Here is a 20,321-nt window from a genome sequence, read left to right as displayed (position 1 = left end):
GGTTGGGTGTGAGAGGTTGGTCGTGTGAAGTTGGTGTGTGCGGTGTCAGGCGTTGGGAAGGCAAGTCGGAGCAGAATGAGACGAAGTGATGGGGGACAGGAGAGGCCAGCGTGATTGGGAGTGGGGCTTTTATAGACAGCACCGGTCCTTTGTGATGTGGCCGAGAGTTTTGTGCGCACATGCAGCCTACCTTTCATTGAGGGTGCAGCCATTGCCACTCTACCCGCCGCTGACGCAATCTCACATGAAAATGTTTGGTGGACATTAGAGAAAGGCCTGTTTGGGAGTTGATGACACAGGGCTGACGTGAGCAGCTACAATCTACTGTGTGTAGCTTACAGAATGGATCATCATGAGTGGGTCAGCGCTGGTCCCACATGCGTCGCACGGCTGAGGGATTCACTGGATGTGGTGGGCCAAAGGCCACAGCAGATACGCTCAACATCTCCTCCAGGATTGGGCATGCCGATGGGGATTGATGGGAAGCAAGGCGCTTGATTCCAACCTCTCTACCACACATGTCTACCGCAACGTACGGCCGTACATGACGGTGGACAACACGTGAGTTTCACCAGATACCCGCTCCCACTCACGTCAACGAGGTCCCCTGTGCCACGCAGAGGGGAACCCGTCGGGTCTGGAAAGGGAGGTGCTACAGTGAATCGATGCCTCTGTATGCGGCGCAGCTGGCACCACCTATGCAAGGGAGCCTGGCCACCTGCGGTCCGTGGAGATCCTGGCAAAGTACCGCACGTGCGCAGCAACTGCTGCGCGTATGGGTCTGTCGCGCACAACACGCCCTGTGCACTTGTCCACCGTCATGCACGGCCGTACGTTGAGGAACTCTGGCCGGTGCTAGGCCGGCAGCAGTTCGGGGAGGGGAAAAGAAAATATGAATCTGAGATGTGTATGCCCTCCGGTTACGATTGGCCGTAAAAGAGCGCGACGAGTCGTGTAGCGTTGGGGGGGGTTGATTTTTCTGACGGCTGGAGATGCGCGTCGGCGGTGTTTTGAGTTTGAGAGGGAGCCGGGGATACTGCCGGCGGGATGAGGGATGTGATCTAAACCGGTAAGGTGGAAGAGATCGGCGTTTTGCGGGGTAATGAACTTAGAAGACGTGTGAAAAACGGATGATACGGGCGGAAAGCGCCAAGACTTCTAACTTTGAATTTCGATGGAGAACTGAATTTTTCTTTTTGTTCAGAGTAGGTCCATGCCGCTCCAAAGCCGGAGTTCGAACTGAACTCAAACTTTGGAGCTTGTGACATCTAACAGACAGCTCATCACAACCTAGCGCGCACACGCGCGCAACAACAACACGAGACACAAGACAGAAACAAAACCAAACAAACAGAAACAAAACAAACCAACCCTCCTCATACAAAACCTAACCAACGCGCGCCAAATGAAAAAAAAAGAAATTTAACAAAACATAATGAAAGGAAACTGACAGGAAAACAGAAGCGTGAAAAAGAAACAAAAAGAAAAGAAATAAAAAAGAAGACCTGAAACGCCTTGAGGAAGCGCGCCACGCCGCGCCATTGAACCTTGAGGAAGCCTTGAGGGCTTGCTGGCTTGAACCTTGATGTCCCTGGCGCGCGCCATGCGCCGCGAAAAGCCTGATTCCCACGCGTGTACAGATCTGTCCACCACATCCACCCACGACTTGCAGTCTGTCCCTAGACTGCTCGTCCAATGCCCGTGCCTAAAGAAAATCCAAGTCCTAGAGAAAGAAAGGAAAACAAACCGGGGGCCTCCGCGGTGCTCACGAGCGTGGCATAGAGTAGGGTTTTGACGATACGCGGTAGTAACTACCCGGGAGGTGCACACTTGGAGAGGAACTTACTTGTGGTCAGCAATGTCCTCCCGGGAAAAGAACCTTTTCACTTGATCCGCAACGAAGCGGCGCTTGAGCTCCGTGCCGTCCAGTTCCGCCAAGACATAAGAGCCCCCTTGTACCTGCTCCACGACGCGATACGGGCCGTTCCAACGATGCGCAAACAACTGACCCCACTGCACTTCCAGTGACCGGTTGTACGCTAAAACCTGATCACCCGATTTGAGCGGCTCCCGGATCCGTGACGCGTTCTTCTCCTCCCAATACCGTACCGATTCTCCCCTCGCGTCCATCATCTTCTTGTACGCGAGTTCGCGCGTCTCCTCACTGCGCTCTAATTGCCGAGAGCGCGCAACTAACAGGTCGGCAGTGTCTCGTACGGAATCCCAGTCGACCCCGAGGTAGGATTCAATCTCCAGATCCAAAGGAAGAACGGCCCGCTGGCCGAAGACAAGCTCGAAAGGGGAATAGCCCGTGGTCCGTTTTGTTGAAATGCGGTCGGCAAACAAAACCAACGGCAGGAATTTGCGACAATTCTTGCCGCTTTCGCCCGCCAGCTTCACTAGGGCCGCCTTGAGAGGACCATGGCCTCGCTCCACCATGCCCTGACCTTCAGGGTAGTAAGGCGTAGACACGCGATGTTGACCGGGTAGAGCTCGGAGCATGGCCGCCAACGCGCCACCAAATTCAGAGCCGCCGTCGGTGGAATAAGCTTGCGCGAGGCCATAGCGCATGGTCCAATGTTCCTGCAAAAACGCTGCCACGGCCTCCGACGTCAAATTATTGAGAATCTTGGCTTCGACCCAACCGGAGAAATCGTCGCGCGCAACAATCAAGTACTTAGCGCCGCCAGCTTTTAGGTGAACGGCGTCCATGGATACTCGCCCGAAAACTGTCGTCTCCCCCGTAGGATAGCGCAGCTCCTGCGGGCGCCTGAGGTCCTTTTTCTGACACGCCTCACAGCTGCGACACCACCTGACAACCGCCTCCTTCAACGACGGCCACCAAAAGCGCTCTGCGACCCGTCGGTACGTCTCCGTGGAGCCCCTATGGCCCAGATCCTCATGAAGCTTAGTCAGTATCTCCTGCTGCTTCGCCGGGATGGTCACTACAATGCGAGGTAGAGGACTTCCCCTCTTCATCAGTCTTCCGGCTTGCAAGAAAAAATCCGCCGACCGGCGCTTCAACGCTCGAAAATCCTTCGCGTCCATCCCGTCCGGCTTGAGCAGCGTAGCTAGAAACAGCTCCATGCAGCGCCAAAAGCCTTCCTGATAGCCTGTATAAGCTTCCTCAGCGGCCACCGCGTAGGAGTGTCGTGCTATGATGTGAGGTGCCTCTTCGTCGAAATCTGAAGGGGGGTCCGACTCGTCGTCACCTCGAGGTCGTCTTGAGAGGCCGCCGGGCATGGTAAAAGACTTTCCCGGCCGGTGTACGATTTCGAAGGAAAACAACTGAATAAAAGCAACCCAACGCGTCATGGGCGCATTGGGAAGACTGGGTGCGTTGATCATCTCAATCAGAGAATGTGCGTCGACCTGAAGCTCGAAGTGCTGGCCCCAGAGTACAGTCTGCATCTTCTTGAGAATCCGCGCTACGCCGCACAGCTCGAGTTTGGGCTGAGAATAACGAGATTCCACGTCTGAGAACAGAAGAGACTCGTAAAGAGCAGGCCGATCAAGCCCGTTTGCGTCTTGTTGCGTAAGAACCGCACCGGCCGCGTGGAAACTAGAATCCACCGCTAACTTCAGCTGACCCGCTCCGGAGCCGTACATAATCTTCACCAAAACTATGTCCTTGCCGACGATAACTTTCAACTTCTCGAAGGCTTCCTCGCATTCTTTCGTCCAGTCCCAAACCGCGTCCTTACGCGTCAAACGCCGCAAAGGGAGGCAAACCTCGGACAACTTAGGTATAAAGATCCTCACATAAACCACGACTCCCAAAAACCCGCGCACCTCCGTAGGGTTCACCGGCGTTGGCCACGAGACGATCTTATTCACCTTGCTTGCCGACATCTTGCGACCCTCCTTGCATACCGCGTGTCCGACTATCTCTAGTGCCGGAACACACGCGGCCAACTTCGAAGCTGACACCGTTAACCCGGATTCTTCGATGCGGAAGAGAACCCGCTCGAGTATTGTAGCGTACTCCCAAATATACCGGCGGATTCCTGTGTGCCAAGGGAGGAGTTCGTTGTCGTAATCAGAGACGGGCCCTTTGATGCCGCCGTCGTCGATGAAAATCCCCGCGTGATCCGGGATTTCGTCCTGCAGTATCCATACCATTTGGGCCTGGTACACGGCGACGGAGTTAGTCGCTCCTTGAGGTAGCCGTGTGAGTTGAAAACGCCCGAGAGGAGTGTCGAAAGTCGTAAGTGGGCGAGAGATGGGGTCTAGAGCGCGCTCGTCGTAGCCGCCCATAATATCGCCCAAGCCGTAGCATGCGCGGCCAGCGAAGGACTCAACAAATTCCTCCGTAGCGGGCGGAACACCCGCGTCCTTAATCGTAACCTTATTCAAAGGCTGCAGATCGTGGACGACCCGAATTTTGCCGTTGCTCTTGAGAACACAGAAGACCGGAGAAGTGTAACTCGACGTTGACTGTTCGTAGAGTCCCGTGGCGACACGCTCGCGAACCACTCGGATGAACTCCTCTAGCTTAGCCGAGGGAATAGGAATCTTCTTTTTTTTGCCACGGCTCGTGTTCCACGACCGGTATGATATAAGGCATCCCATACGACTCCTTCAACAATCCGCGCTCGCTCTCCGTAAATGCTATAGACAGGTTGCGTTCAGCCAACACGTTTTTGATGAGATTCAACTCGTCTGGCCACAGCCACCCCTCAGGACCGAAGTTTACCACGGAAAGCCGGTCTTCAGTCACCCGTCCTTGTGGCGCGAAGGGCCCCGCTAATGATCTGGAGAGGCCGCAGTACGGGTCACGAAAGAGAGACAGACGACGAAGAGGGGGGTTGAGATTCTGAGGCATGGGCTGGTTCACCGGCTTGATCTTCCTTGCGACCGGCTTGTATTTTGCCGCGAAGGACAGAAGAGCTCCACCGCGCCATGATTCCGCGAGCGCTGTTTGAGCACGCAAACCAAGTCCACATTCCAGCAGTCGCCACGTCCGGTGCTCCACGGGATCTTCAAAAGCTGCCTTCTCTGCAAGAGTAGAAAGAAACGCCGGCGCTTTGCTCACGAGTGTGGCCCGAGGTAGGGTTTTCGACAATGATGCGGCATCTTGCCCGGAGGTGCACAATTGGGAGGAACTTACTTTTGGTTCTCCCAATCCCTCCGTCGTCCCAAAATACACATACCCTCCTTCTGCCGCCATCCGACATACCGCTAGTTTCACCTCATCGCGGAGCTGAATTAGTTTTACCTCGTCGCGGAGGCTCGGGAGTTTAGGCTCATCGCGGAGCTGAACTAGTTTTATCTTGTTGCGGAGGACGTCAGAAGACGTATCTAGTTTATTCTCATTACGGAGCCGTGAAAGAACTGAATCCGGTGATAGTTTTCCCTCATTCCGGAGGCATGAAATAGCGGCTAGTTTATTCTCGTCGCGGAGACGAGTATGAATTGAGTCCGGCGCTAGTTTCTCCTCATTGCGGAGGCTCGACTGGCAGGCTGAACGATCCGCTGAGAAGAAAAGGCGAGAAAATTCGACGGTGGGGCTCACATATGTGGCATGTAATGTTTTTGACGGTGCGGTAGAGCCCTTGGAGGTGCATAACTGGGAGGAACTTACTTCTAGTTCTCCCAATCCTCGCGCCAAACCTTTTTCCTCCTTTCCGGCCACTATTTCCGAATCATCCATCGCAAAGGAGGCCTCTGGGCCCTGAACCACATCCGAATCTTGAGATAACTTGAAAGACAAAGGAGAAAACTGAGAGGAAACCGTCGAAGGAACTGAGGAGCCGGAAGAAATGATTTTTTTTATGCTTTGAGGGTTTTCTGACTGTTTTTTGATGTTTTCTGACTGTTTTTTCTGGTGAGAATGAGAAGATAAAGAAAAATAGCGGCCTTGAGTTCCTGAATGTGCAGTTGATCCAGCGGCGAGATTTCGGAACCCTAAATTAGATCTGCCGCCTCCCGGATCAACCGTGTCTACAAAAAATGACGGCCCTCCAGCGGGTCTTCACAAGCCTTTCCTTTATGGGAAAGGACCGCTTTACGTCCGTGGCCGGGAAAGTCTCGCTCCCAACGCCCGGAATCAACTGAACATAAAGAGACCTCAATCTTGCGGCCAGTCGAATCTGGTAGAAGAATCCTCTCGCCGACTTGATTGTCGAAATTGAGAGAAGCATTGAAGTCCATGAGAAAAGGCCGACCGAAGATGAGCAGCCCGTCCATGCGCGTGATCCAGAAGTGACACGAGCCAACGATGGTCTTCCCAACTCGAATTGGAACATCCTCCGCAACTCCTACAAGCTCACACGCCTGGTTTCCAATCCCATACACCGCGGAGCTAAAATTCACGCGCGGACTGATATTAAACTTATTAGCCATGGAATCAGAGATTAGGTTCAACTGGGAACCAGAGTCGACTAGCGGAAGGGCGTTACTCTCCTCATCGCCGACCAAGCACGGCATGTAACCCAATGGGCAAGAGTAAAGCCTCATCCCATCAATCCGCCCTTCTCCTTCTGAATCCTCCGCCAAGGTCCCGGACGCCACCTTCATCTCCTCGGCACCGACTTCGACGCGCCGCCGAGAGACCCACTTCTTCATTCCTTCCGCAACCGAAGGAGCCACCGCCAAGAGCTCCGAAACCGTGACGTTCGGCACCGAGACGTCGAACATTTTCTTAAGTATCACGTCCGCCGCATTGGGGTGGTCCTTGGAGATGCCACGCTCAAAGCGCACCTTGGGAGTCGGCGGGATTGTCTTGGACGTCGCAGGAGCGGCTGGGCTGTCCTTTGGCGTATCTTCAGGAGAGGGAGCCGCAGGCACCCGCTCAAACAGCTCAGATTCCGCATCCATTCCATCCGTATCCGATCCGGATTTCGGTGTTGAGGCCTTGCGCATAGGTCGCCGCGCCGCCGCAGGGGGAACCATAGGAGCCTTAAAAGGCTTAGGGGGCTCGTGCTTCTTCTTCGCGGGGTCCGCCTGATATGTCCCAGAAAACGACTGCGAGGAAATTGAGGGTGGTTGCCAAGGGTCCAGAGAACCGCACGCCGCCCGAAACTCCTGGTCTGGAACGCTAGCCGTCGCTGCCTTTGGGTTGTACGAGGCTACCACATGCCGGATCGGTCGCGAGGAATCGACAGGAATAAGTGCACCATTGGGGAGAAAGAAACTGCCCCCCCTTTGCTCCACCAATTTTTCTTCCTTGTCCTTCTGCAGTTCAGCGCAACGACCAAGACCGTGGCCCTCTCGATGACAATAATAACAAACCATCCGCCCTCGCGGCGTTGACGGCCTCGCCTGCGTCGTAAACTTCTGCTCCATCCGCTGTTCGAACGACTGCAGCATACGCTCGATCTCGTCCACCGTAGCCGGAGCCCTAGCTTGACTGGGCGCTTCTCTTGGGCGACGATCGAGCTCGATCTTCTGCATGACTTCATTTGCTTCCTTAAATGAGCCAGAAGTGACTGGAACCGACGCGCAAGACCCTTCGAACGTAAGCGCAGTCTGAGTCTTCATTACTTCCTCAACTGCCGTCTTCAAGATCTCGAACGATGGAAGCTTAAAACGATTATCCAAGGTCGTAATCATCGTTTTATCCTTGATTAATTGATCGCGGATTCGTTCCTGAAGTCCAGCTGAGAAGGACTGATAATAAAGGCGTTTGATCTCCTCGACTGAGTCAATATGGTCCTTCCTCAGCAGATAAGACTGAATAGGCTGCCAGGTCTTCCGAAATTCTTGAAAATCGACAACAGAAGCCACACCACCTTTCTCCTTCCACCCCTGAACTAGGTTCTCGAGATCTTGCGTTGTAAACCGGGCGATATCAATCTTGCCCCAATGAGCCAACATCGCCGCTTTCAACGCCGCCCAGTTAGGCGGATCAAACCCGTCTAACGTCTCCACAACGTCCTTCACCTCAGCGCTCCGAATGAAAAACCGTAATTGCTGCGCCATGTCGGCCTCTGACGCACCGTCCAGCTTCGCCGCGAATTGAAACTCGGAAAGAAATCGCTCCACATTAGAGCCGTCAAAGCCCAAGGTCTTGTCTTGAGGCTTAATCTTAACCATCCTTGAGACCGACGATCCCGCAGTTGCATCGGCCATCGCTAGCGCCTCTAAAACGATGTCCTGACGAAACGAAACGAACTAGATTCGAGGCTCACAGATGTGGCTTGTAATGTTGCGACTCGTAGCAGATAGAACCCGGGAGGTGCACAATTGGAGGGACTTACTTCTAGTCTCCTTGCCCTCGCCGCTGAACCCTAAAAAAAAAGAAAAGAAACTCTAAATGAAAACAAAGACCGCCAAGCGTCTCGAATCCGTCCAAATCGGCGAGACTGTAAATCTTGAGGTTGCTGGTTCGATCCCGGCTCGGGGGACCAAATGAGGAACTCTGGCCGGTGCTAGGCCGGCAGCAGTTCGGGGAGGGGAAAAGAAAATATGAATCTGAGATGTGTATGCCCTCCGGTTACGATTGGCCGTAAAAGAGCGCGACGAGTCGTGTAGCGTTGGGGGGGGTTGATTTTTCTGATGGCTGGAGATGCGCGTCGGCGGTGTTTTGAGTTTGAGAGGGAGCCGGGGATACTGCCGGCGGGATGAGGGATGTGATCTAAACCGGTAAGGTGGAAGAGATCGGCGTTTTGCGGGGTAATGAACTTAGAAGACGTGTGAAAAACGGATGATACGGGCGGAAAGCGCCAAGACTTCTAACTTTGAATTTCGATGGAGAACTGAATTTTTCTTTTTGTTCAGAGTAGGTCCATGCCGCTCCAAAGCCGGAGTTCGAACTGAACTCAAACTTTGGAGCTTGTGACATCTAACAGACAGCTCATCACAACCTAGCGCGCACACGCGCGCAACAACAACACGAGACACAAGACAGAAACAAAACCAAACAAACAGAAACAAAACAAACCAACCCTCCTCATACAAAACCTAACCAACGCGCGCCAAATGAAAAAAAAAGAAATTTAACAAAACATAATGAAAGGAAACTGACAGGAAAACAGAAGCGTGAAAAAGAAACAAAAAGAAAAGAAATAAAAAAGAAGACCTGAAACGCCTTGAGGAAGCGCGCCACGCCGCGCCATTGAACCTTGAGGAAGCCTTGAGGGCTTGCTGGCTTGAACCTTGATGTCCCTGGCGCGCGCCATGCGCCGCGAAAAGCCTGATTCCCACGCGTGTACAGATCTGTCCACCACAACGTTGCGGTAGACATGTGTGACATGTCTGCACATGTCCACCGCAACGTACGGCCGTACATGACGGTGGACAAGTGCACAGGTATAACCTCCCAGATGGTCTTCCATCCCCAACAGTGACACTCGCGACTCACGGGTTAGCTGCAACTCATGGAAGCCATAACCCAGGCCAGCATGATTGTGCCACTGTAGCAAGCTACAGCCATGGCGAAAGGGAGGTAGACACAAAAGGTGGCAGGCATTCTGAACCTTCCCACTGGTCCTCACTTGTCCACCGTGATGTTCGGCCGAACGTCGCGGTGGACATCCGACTGCGTGCAGGCCTGCTTGTATGATCGTCTTCCACCAGAAGGTTGGAGCCCGACATGGAGCCAGCCAACCAGATCTCACTCTTGACTTAGGGGACAGGGTACATGCATTCAAGCTCAGAGGCACATGTCAGGGCTCCACAGGCAATCAGCCACGGGGGAGCTGGGGACCAGAATTTCACTGTTTCTGTCATCAACCATGAGCAAGCTAACAAGGGACAAGGGGGCATAAGTTGTAACACTGTGATAATCATCAAGACATGTAAGGTTATGGCATTCAGAACACGGAATCAACTATGGCAGTCAGTCATGCATCCATTTGCATGGAGCCGCCAGGTGCGTTGGTCGAATCTCCGCCTGCCCCCCCTCCCCCAGAATGGCGGGGTCCAGCGTTGGATAGATTGGGGTTGTGAGGCGCGCTACCCGGTGGATTACTGGGGCCAACTTGACGGGAGCACTTTTGTTGCATGCTCCTAGCAATCACATTTAGACCGATGGCTGGGACCTTAGAGATGGTCTCTTGTTCGAATGAACCTAGCTTATTCCAGTAGATTGGGCTGTAACAGTTGAGAGGCAGACCGCGTGGGACGCCAACAATCCCTTTAGTAGTTTTGAAGTTCCGTGCGGAGCGTTGGTAGATTTTGTTGTTTGCAGCAATCGTTTTGGGGTGTTCTGCGCGAGCCATAACCATCTTGTCAAGATGGTGTAAGATTGTGGTAAGGTCGTCGCTACGCCAGTCCGGGATGAGTGTAATCGGTGCGCCTTTGTCCAGCCCATCTTCAATATCAGATCCGCACTCTCTCTGCTCCACAATATGCGCCAGTTGGATGTTCTTTTCAAAGACTCTTGCCGCAATAGCACATCGGTTATCCTTAATCTGTCAAAACACCGACATTTAGCTTAACCACCATTTGAGGGGAGCAAGGAAAATGATTGCAAGTCATTATTTACCTTCTTCTGCCATCGCATGTATTGCTCCTTGGTGGATTTAGCGCTCTTCAACTTGTCGTATTCCTCGACATTCATGTTCTGAAAATCTCGCATTTCGCGTGATTTGGTTGCAAGCCACCGGCCAAGGATTCCAGGCGCCTGACCTGCTATTGGGTGTCTGTGATGGGTGCCGTGCGCCGCATCCACTCGACGGCCTTTGATGCTAAGACCTCAATGACAGCTGAGTTCCATGACGAAGTATCGCCGGTGTGGCCGACATCCCATTGAAATGTGACTCTGGAGATACCCGACAAGGCCATCGCCCTCTCGACTTCGGATTTAGTGTGAGGACTGATGGGACGAACGCCTTTGCCCGTAGCTTTTGAGACCGCAGGAGTGAATGGCGGTAACGGAATGTTGCGCCGGATTTCCTTCTCAGCGACCCCGACATAATAATCGATCTCGGCTGCTGATCTGCCAACAAGAGCTTTGCGCACCCTGTTGAGTTGCTTGTTGATGACCGCACTCCTCTTCTCCACCCAATGTTGGCCGGCCAGTTCCTCGGGAGTTGGCGCTTGAGGGTAGTCTTGAGGTTTCTCCGGCTGACCAAGAAAGAACTTGACAAAATTTTGGATACTTCTCGAGAACTTGTCGTAGTGCTCCGGGAGAGGTGCTTTTGCTGCAATTCCCCTCACACGCCGGGATGATCGCCGCTCGCTCTCATGCTCTTCAGCCTGATTGCGAGCTTTCCTGGCGTTGGCAACAACAAACTCGGGATCCAAGCGCGAGGGGTCGTCAAGGTCAGCGGGAAGCTGAGCCGCAGCGGTGGCATTAGGGTCTGCACACAAATAATGAGGCAGTCAGTCACTTTATCCAAGTTTTCTGAACAGTAGAACTCCACAAGCCTTGCTGATCGGTCTGCATCACTGTTTCACCCGGGGCGGCGGTGCTCCGCTGTTGAAATTCAGGGACAAGCTGATCCACCAGACTCAAGAGCCAACCCTCGTCATGCCCAGGAAGAGAGTCTCCATTGGCATTGCTTCCAGGTTGTTTGGCCGAAGTAGCATCGTTGGTACTCATATTTGAAGGGTCAAAATGGTCGCTGGTGGGCAAGTGCAAAGACACACTCAAAGCAAAGTAGAAGGACTGATCACGTTGGTGTAGACAAATAGGCAGGGGGTGTATAAGTCTACGTGTACAATTCGAGTGCGAGGAAAGGATGGAGCATCAGGATGGGGGACGGTGTGTCTGAAGTGGGTCTGAATTTCTACATCTATCGAGATTTCAGACACACGTCAAGCAGGCATGCAATACAACTTGGAGGCTGTTTGGCCTTTGTTGGAGATAAGCTGGGTGCGGGGAACGGGATCCCGTCAAAAACATCACAAAGGGTTGTACCGAATGGCTTGCCTGCATTGCCCAACTGATGAGCCATGTGTGGACACTGCGTAGTTCAACTATCCACTAAGCTGACTCATAACCGAGGCCTTCCCACCCCTAGACCAGGCAAATATATATGGACCAAACAGCCACAATCAGGATGAGTGCATATCTCTTTGGAAGAATGCACATGCCGAGTGACTTACCGAGGTCCCTAGACCAACAGCACTGATGGTTTCTTGGGCCAGTCCAAATGTTCCGGCAGCGTGCCTCATAATCGCAACATGACCAATGAGAAGGTCACTGTGAATCACCGCGCTTGCCTCCTTGTCAGCCTCAATTAAGCGGCAGTTGAGATCGGGATAGCCGCGATATGGGTCCTGACTCCTATGTAGTTCCCTGAATGGCTTCACTACAAGCCATGTTACGTCTGGTGATTGGTTGGAGCGGAAGATATTCACGACCTCACCAAAACGTTGATCTTTGCCAAGGTAGAACTCCACTAAGGAGTTTCCCTCGTGAACCTCCTTTGTGGTGACTGTCTTCCTGTTGACTCGAACGGTTTTAACTTTCTCCACTGTGGGGACCAATCTGACGTGTGCCGGTTTCATTCCTGGCGGAGTGCGTGCCATAAGTTGTGCAGCGACCATCCTTTTCCATTTGACAAACACCACCTGCTCAAGGTCAAACATCTTTGGGAGCCCTAGTTCTACCTCCTCTGCCACCAACGTGTTTACATAGCTTGGGTCTTGCTGGAGAGAATGGAGGGTTGAGTTGAGATGCCACTTTGTAAGCAGTGTCTTAGGGATGTCTTCTGCAAGAATATACAATTGTGTGGTTAGCAAAACGGGGGAATTGTCAAGTCAGAGACCAACATACAAAACAACTGACCAAGATGGTGGTTGGTTGGCAACCTCTGTAGCATGCCATTCATACGCTCTTGAGCCCATGCTGCAGTCGACCGAGGCGGACCAAACCTTTGGATAACGTCGGAGAAATGCTGGGTCATATGCAAATTAGGTTTGCTTGGTTTTGAGGGCCACCCGCTCCGTAAACATTTGCGGTACTGACAGATGAGGCTGTCAAGCTCATTCAAGTCCTGCGCTCGTATTCTGGGCAGGGTTATGAAATGAGCCACCTGAGAAAGGGTGGTGGTCGATTCTAACAGCAGAGAGACTCTGCGGCTGCTTTCTGTGGTCGCAGCACCTTCCAGTGCTTGTACCCAAAGAGGTATTAGGGCGATGGTGTAGTAGACCTTGTAAAGGAGCAGCCATTCTGCCGCCTTCAAGCAGCCATGATTAGCCGATCCCAAGTTTCGGGGCACTCTGTCAATCCAGGTGGGCAACACGGTGTGAAGGATAGTTCGACGAACAATATCCAGTTCTTCTGGCAACAATCGGGGACAATCATTGTCGTCTTCACAAGGAGGCCTCTGTGTGCAGTTTCCCCCCTTCACCGTACTATTGCTTCCTCCTCCTTCTTCTGATTCAGGGTCTTCATCCTCCTCACACTCGCGGGTGTATAGAGTCTTCTTCCTCAGCCGTAGCAAATAGGAATGACTAGATGAGGTGTCTGAGTTTGCGCCACTGCCACGAGTCTCCGCGTGAGCTGAGGGACATTGATCCTTTGCGCTTCCACCATGCACCTCAACGAGAGTTCTACGGGTCCTCTTAGTAGGTCGTTTGTGTTCAGGTGTATAATCGATTTTGCTTGCATTGTCTGCCATTTTTCTTTTCCCCTTGGAACGCTTTCCGGATCGCAGCTTCTCAGCAAAAGGCGGCTCCTTATACACGTCGTCATTCTGCCATGCTTGGTCTATCTCCTGAATCTAGTTCAGTTGCGCTCCAGCTGCAGGCAGATTCAGGAATCGCATGCTGTGATCTTTCAGGTCACCCAGCACCAACGCGTGCATCAATTCGATTGAACAGTGCTGAACCGGTCGCCAATAGGGGAGCTCGTTGAGTACACTCCATCTTGCACCATTCGCCTTGGCAAATGCCTTCCTCTCTGTGAAGTTTTGGATCTGCAACCACGCGTCTGCGAGTTGCCGGTGGGACTCGTCAGTCCGTGGAGGAAATTTGGCGGGATCCGTCTAGTCTAGGTCGTTTTTATTGAGAAGACAAAAAGAACAGAAGAGAGTGGCGGCATGACTTCCAAATCCAGCCGTCTTGCGCAGGGCAGGTAGGTCCGCAATCAGTGGGAAAATTACAGCACGAACATTTCTACCGGTTGGATGAAGGGAAGTTGATTCAAACCAGACCCCCTTCCAAAATTGCTGCAGCTCCGTGACTAGAGGGCGAAGTATGTGGTTGATCTGTTCCAGTTTAGGCTCCACCGGGCCTGGGATGATCCCGAAGAGAAAGATATTCTCCAACCTGTATTGATGAGTCGGAGGTAGGTTCAGGCAAACTAACGTAATGGCGCCGACTGTCGTGTGCTTTCCAAGATTGGAGCTTCCTTCTGGGATGAACCAGTCGAGATAGAGACTGAACACAAGGTTACCAGAATGTTCCGTATATCTTCCTGTACCATCATTACTATCCGCAAATTCTTGCCAAACCCGGCCATGCCACACATCCTCCATTGGTTCGTCGTCGCGCCGGTGGTTTGCGGCCAAAGACGAATCCAGCAAGGCTTCAAACGGAGGGTGCAGCAGCCGGCTCTTCAGCCACGATTGCAGTGAGACGTAGGAGAATTTCCGGACTGGGACGACAGCTCCGCTCTTGTTGATGTTGACCTTGAAGAGTGCTTCATCACATTGTGGCGTGATATTCTCGGACTTGGCCCACTTGCAAAAACCCTGCTTAGGCGATAGAAAAGGCTGAGTGCATCGTGGCGGGTTGCTCCCAGGCTTTGCATCTGTGGAGTACAGTGCAAAGCATTTTGGGCAGCATATACAGCTCGTGAGGATTGGATTCAACCCCAGGCGGTGGAAAACGGCTTCCTGAGTCTTGGGGATCTGCTGGAGAATTTCGTGTGGATTGATGATAGTTGAAGTTTTCCCACTCCAGATTTGCGCGAGAAGGATCACGTTTGCCCGGACAGCCTTCAAGAAATCCACCGCGGCACCTTTACTGAGCTTGTTTGCAAACACAGAGGACACCAATTGAAGCATCACCTGTTTGCAAAAAGCTTCATTCAGAACAATGGTGGTGACTGCACTGCCAGTCGGTTCGGTTGAGGCAGGCGCGGATTCAACAGGAACGCGCTATGAAGAGGGTACATCAGTATCTCCTGCCAACAGGAACACCTGACTGTTCAGACTTACAACACTTTCATTTGAAGGTCCCGCGTCTCCGCATGCAGAAGCAGAGCGCTTGGATTCCTCGAAGGACATCTTTGACTGATGGACTTGAAACACCCGATGCGTCAAAACTCGTCCAGGCACAATGCCTTGTCCGTCCTCTTCGTGCTGAGTCTTGTCACAGCCATACTGCGTGCAGAGACAGACGTACACACCTCGGTTGCCCATTGGCCTTGTCGATTCCACTGATCACGTGTCAGATGTCTGGCTATCTTTGTTAGCAATTGAGCAGGTTGATGGAGGGACAGGAGTCTGTGGCTGCACAACCTAACCGAAGTGCTGCAGGCAAGGCAGGGAAGTCTGCACTTCTTGCACGACCACCTCAACTCAACTGTTCTCCCATCACTGTATATCCATGGATCAACCCCGCCACACGCGTGGACGGTGAGGCTTGGCGCAGCTGTGACAACTCTCCCTCTCAATTGCCATTCTTCTCTTGTCTTCTAACACCACAATTCTTCTTCAGACGCCGAACTACATTGGACTTACAAAGTAGGCCGCTGAATTAGTTGCGTGAAGTCAGATCTAGAGCCAGCTTTGCTTTCCCCGCTGTATCCCCAACAGCTCCTCCGCACTCAACTGAGCGGCAAGCATGGTGGTGACGTTCAGGGTTAAAATGTGAGCCACAATTCTGACAAACATCAGCTGAGGACAATCTGGTGTCCGCAAGCCTCCCTGATACCTCCATAAAATCTGCCCCACTGAGCATCATCTATCCTCCCGTCATTTCCACCTCATTTTCCAGCTGCTAAGTCATGCAAGATCATAGCTTTACTCCTCTACAACTACTGTGGCTGCAAGAAAAGCAAACACTTGTTGATGTCGAAATGCAGCGTACTGTGGACGGGTCACATGCTGTTTCAAACTGTGGGATCCATCTTGACCAGGCCTTCCTGTTTCAGCAGAAGTTGTATGCCGACGCCGGTGACATGAAGCTCCCTCGATGGGCCGTGCCAGATGTCTTTGCAACCTGGAACGCCATAAGAAATCGAGAGGGCAAGGGTACGTCTAATCCATAAATTCATTTGTCTCTCCCGTCATCAAGAAGGTCTGATGTTCCGATTCACAGGTCCTGTGAAGCGTCAGACAAGCGTATCTGAGAGTACCAACAGCGCAAACGGTGGCCTCTTGTAGCTGTTGGCTGCGGCCAAATTGTGAGTTCCTTGTGGCATTTTGGTCTCTGGCAAGTCACTGCCCCTGACAGTTTACTCCCCCTGCCACAGTCACAGGGAACACTACATTGGCCTTTCGCGCTCACCCGCTCTGTGTCTGAAGCTATCTCCATAATATCCTATGCCCATATGTAGAACACTGTGACCAGTGGGCTTTGGTTTCCCTGCAACACATATCAGGTGGCGTGGAGTGTATGTAATATGGAAAAGGTGTCTTACAAGACACGGATCTGTCTTCTCCCTGCTCATCTCTCTTCAAGATGATGTCAGGTCCTCCTTCAGGATGTCGGCTGAGCTGGGTGAGAACCATGAGTTTGGGGAGACCACATCCAGTGTGTCACAAGGACTCGGACACTGTGCCTTCATACTTATGGCTGATAACACACCTGCGCTGCAGCTCGAAAGAGGCTTTATGATGGGCCTGCGTGGCTCTTCAGTTGATTTCTGGGAGGCAGCTGCGTTTGTGCATACAGCATCAGGCCAGGCAGAGCTTGATTGGGTGCCCATCTACTAGCAGAGCCGCTTGTGCGCAAGCTATGCATGTGTAATGCCGCCCTTCCACAGGGAGGGATCTGTGAGAATGTCCTCATGCTCGGTCAATGTGGACAATGTCCACCGTGACGTTTGGCCGAACGTCACGGTGGACATTGGCCGCAGCACAGCTGCGCCATCTGTCTTGCTTGTGACACTGTGTGGATGCAGCGGTTGATTTCGCCTGTGACATAGGTCCCCATGTGCAAGATGTCCACCCTGATGTTCGGCCGAACGTCACGGTGGACATGCTTGCTACTCCCTGTCTGCGACGTGCCCAGCCCGCTCTAGCAGCCCAAACAATCCCTCTCCAGTGCCCCTTGTCTTACGTGCACCTTGCGTCCCTTTGACATGGTTGCCCCACAAACTCCTTTGTCATTCCGGACCCTCAAGCGTCGACTGCACTACTTAAGGTGTGCCCCTGCTCTTCCTGCTTCGGGCACAGATCTGCTCCCATCTTTCTCGCCCTATGTCATCATCCACAGCTACCTTGTGGGATGGCAAACCGCCATCCCAGGCAGCAAAGATCAACGCTATCTACTCCACAATTCTGCCAAACTCCCAGTCATCTTCTGCCCGGAGCATGGCAGCTTTTGTACGAACTCTGCTCCAGTTGGTTTTTTCCCCCAAGAAACCTCCTTCGGATGATTGGAAGATCCGTCCGCCGGCCCACAACTTCCACGTTGGCTCAAATCTCCCCGACTCCATCTTGATCCATCCGATAGATGCTATTCCCCCAGAGGCGCTGCTCGCCAAAGCTCAAACAATTCACTCAATATTCAGAACCATCTTCCTTCAAGACCTCTCGAACTCCCATTTCCCAGGTACGACGTTTGCGTGGGATCACCCGTGGGACGCCCACTGGAACCAACTCTTTGCGAAGTTCATCATTAAGCACTGGTTGAATGCCTACGGTGCTGGAGCGTTCAAATTATTCTTCATCGATCCTGTGGAAGCTCACAACTCGTCAATCCTCCTTGGGTTGCTACATCGATGGTTCATCGGAAGGCAGGAAGGCCTTCGATTGGGTCATTTCTCAGGCGAGTGGCGATCTCAGAAGAAGAAATCCGAAAGCAAAACCAAGATCTGGATGCAGGTATGCTCTTTTGGTACACATCTAATCATGATTGCACACTTATGTTACTCCTGCTCAACACAAGGTTCAGCAACACCGTCAAGAGACACTTTCCACACTTCCGGTTTCGCCAGCCCTCCGCACAGCGTTTGACAATATCAAGGCCACATCTGAGACTGAGACCACACCTCCCAGAGCTCTATCCAAGCTGCCATTGTCCTGGCGATCAGACGAGTTCACCCGGTTTGCTCAACAGTTGGATACCATCTACACACAGAAAAAGATCAATACCAACGGACGGACCTTTGTCCACGAGTACATTCTTGAAGCGCGCAGAATACCCTCACACATAACACAATCCAACAGCTTCAAAAACGTACCGCGCAACTTGCCGATCAACTGCTACGCTGCAAGTTACTTATCAACTCTATCGAATTCACAGCGGGCACTGTTGAACCCATCTGACGCGGTTGTCTGGCCTAATCTTGTGACATTGTGCTGAAGGTACATATATTCAAGGTAAGGATTTGCCTATGATCCTGTGAGGTTTGTCATCAAGAGCTTAGCACATTCATATTGTTCGTTTCCACCGGTAGGTACACTCAGCCTAGATGGTGAATCCCATCAGCGACTCCTCAACTTGCTCTCATGTACATAAGATAGACAAGAAACCCGCTCACAATGCCAATTCGCACTTGCGTCTTTGTACTTGAAAAATGTTCATCTCCAAGCTGCCTTGTATGTAGTACCGATACACCCAAACTGAGTTTCTCTGGCCCAAGCGGTAGAGTCGATCAATTGCTTGGAACTCCATTGCAGGGTTCCAACTAGGCTCCTAAGTTTTAATGAGGCTGATCAGCCTGGGTCTTGCTCAAAAAAAAAGATGTGGACTTGCCATCAAGTACACATTCTGAGCACATCGCAAGTCAATCCCCACCCCCGCTGCCTGCAGGGACGCAAGCAGGACCTTGCAATTACTGTTGCCTCGAAATGTGTTGAGGTTCTCATCACGCTTTTGCACCTTTAAGTTCCCGGTTAGCCAAGTGAATCCAATGTGGCTTTCTTGCAGAGCGCGCTCAACACTATGAATAGAGGAATCACCATTAGTTATTTATGCACAGTAGGACTTGGCTTGTATGCTCACATCTCCAAAAAACCAACAAAACTTGAGAAGACAACTGCCTTTGGACGCTCGATCTCTCGGCCTCCGCTGAAAAAGACCAAAAGACTGTCAATCAGGTGGACGATCTTTCCAGAATCCTGCCATCGCCATGTTGGTTGGATGGGTAGTACCGCACGTGCAAAGACTGGATGATTGCAGAATTGACGCAGCATTGTCAACTGGCGGAAAAATTTGGCCCCGTCCCATTGCTCTTCGGAGGTTCGAAGTCTTCCAAAGTTTTGGATGAAGCTTTCATGCAAATCTCGTGAGTGTCTTTCCCACTGCGCGCTATATTGCACCACCACTGCCTGCTCGACCTTCTGTGGTAGCTGCAACAGAACATCTTTTGTCCTTCTCAAGCAGAGTGATTGCATCAGCAACGACAGAGTCCTAATAGCTTCAGGTGCCCCCACATTCATTCTGGGAATAAGTTAACTCTTCCAGATGAGATCGTTATCCCACGGCGGCATCTTCAATGTGGTGATCAAGCTTTGGAGGTCCGTCAGGCAATTCTGGACCGGTGTTCCAGTTAGACACAACAAAAACTGGTAGTTGAGTTGCTGGATGTTGAGCGTGCGGTTCGCTGCTGGATTCCTCATCAGGCTGTCAAAATGAAAATCAATCAGATTGTGTGGCGTCTGAGGTACAACGGACATTTTTGACTCACTGTGCTTTGTCCAGGACAATCCTGTACCAGCAGAGATTGAGGGATTCAATGGTGTACTGGTTTGGGTGTCTGTTCCCACTAGTGCCAATCATTTCATACGTTGTAAGAACTATGTGAGCCGATTGAAAGTCCTTCCGAGTAAGTTGGTTCCGATGGGGTCCGTGGAACACATGGTAGGTGATTGCCTGATCTTCAAAGTGAATGTTTATTTCACTTTCCCAGTTGGTCAGTGTTGCTAGTGGGCAGATAACCAATGTTGCAGATGACCGGTGGGACCAACTTTCCCACATAAATTGCACAGCGGAATCAAAGGTCGAAAGGATGAATGCTAACGCCGTCAAAGTCTTCCCTAAGCCCATGTCGTCTGCCAGGATGGATCCTCGGGCTCTTGGTGATGTTGAGTCGCCAAGCGGATTGAAACCGGTTTGATCCACGCAACTGTGAATCCATGCGTTTGTAGGGTGGTTCCAGAGCACCATTGGATCTGCGTCGGCCGTCTCGTTATTGCGGAGGAACGAGAGGGCGGTCAGCTGATGGGGTTTCAAGGTCGTGCGGCATTGGCAGAGTGCTCTCGTGACCCAGGGTTGTCGAGCTGTGACCTCGTGCGCTTCTGTTCTGACAA

At 52.1% G+C, this 20,321-nt stretch overlaps 1 protein-coding gene across 1 annotated transcript; it reads right to left on the bottom strand.

Annotated features, from left to right (window-relative positions):
* Positions 1-11,239: 11,239 nt before the first annotated feature.
* Positions 11,240-11,488, bottom strand: PtA15_3A57 (uncharacterized protein; the record flags this gene model as incomplete). The annotated part of the gene is made up of 2 exons (XM_053167560.1): positions 11,240-11,246; positions 11,310-11,488. The coding sequence occupies 2 exons, from the start codon at positions 11,486-11,488 to the stop codon at positions 11,240-11,242; spliced, it is 186 nt and encodes a 61-aa protein (XP_053018248.1).
* Positions 11,489-20,321: the final 8,833 nt, after the last annotated feature.

Source organism: Puccinia triticina, chromosome 3A (assembly GCF_026914185.1).
Source record: "Puccinia triticina chromosome 3A, complete sequence".
In the NCBI taxonomy this organism is placed as follows: domain Eukaryota; kingdom Fungi; phylum Basidiomycota; class Pucciniomycetes; order Pucciniales; family Pucciniaceae; genus Puccinia; species Puccinia triticina.
Note: the sequence above shows the minus strand (reverse complement) of the source record. Positions and strands in the feature narration are given on the sequence as shown.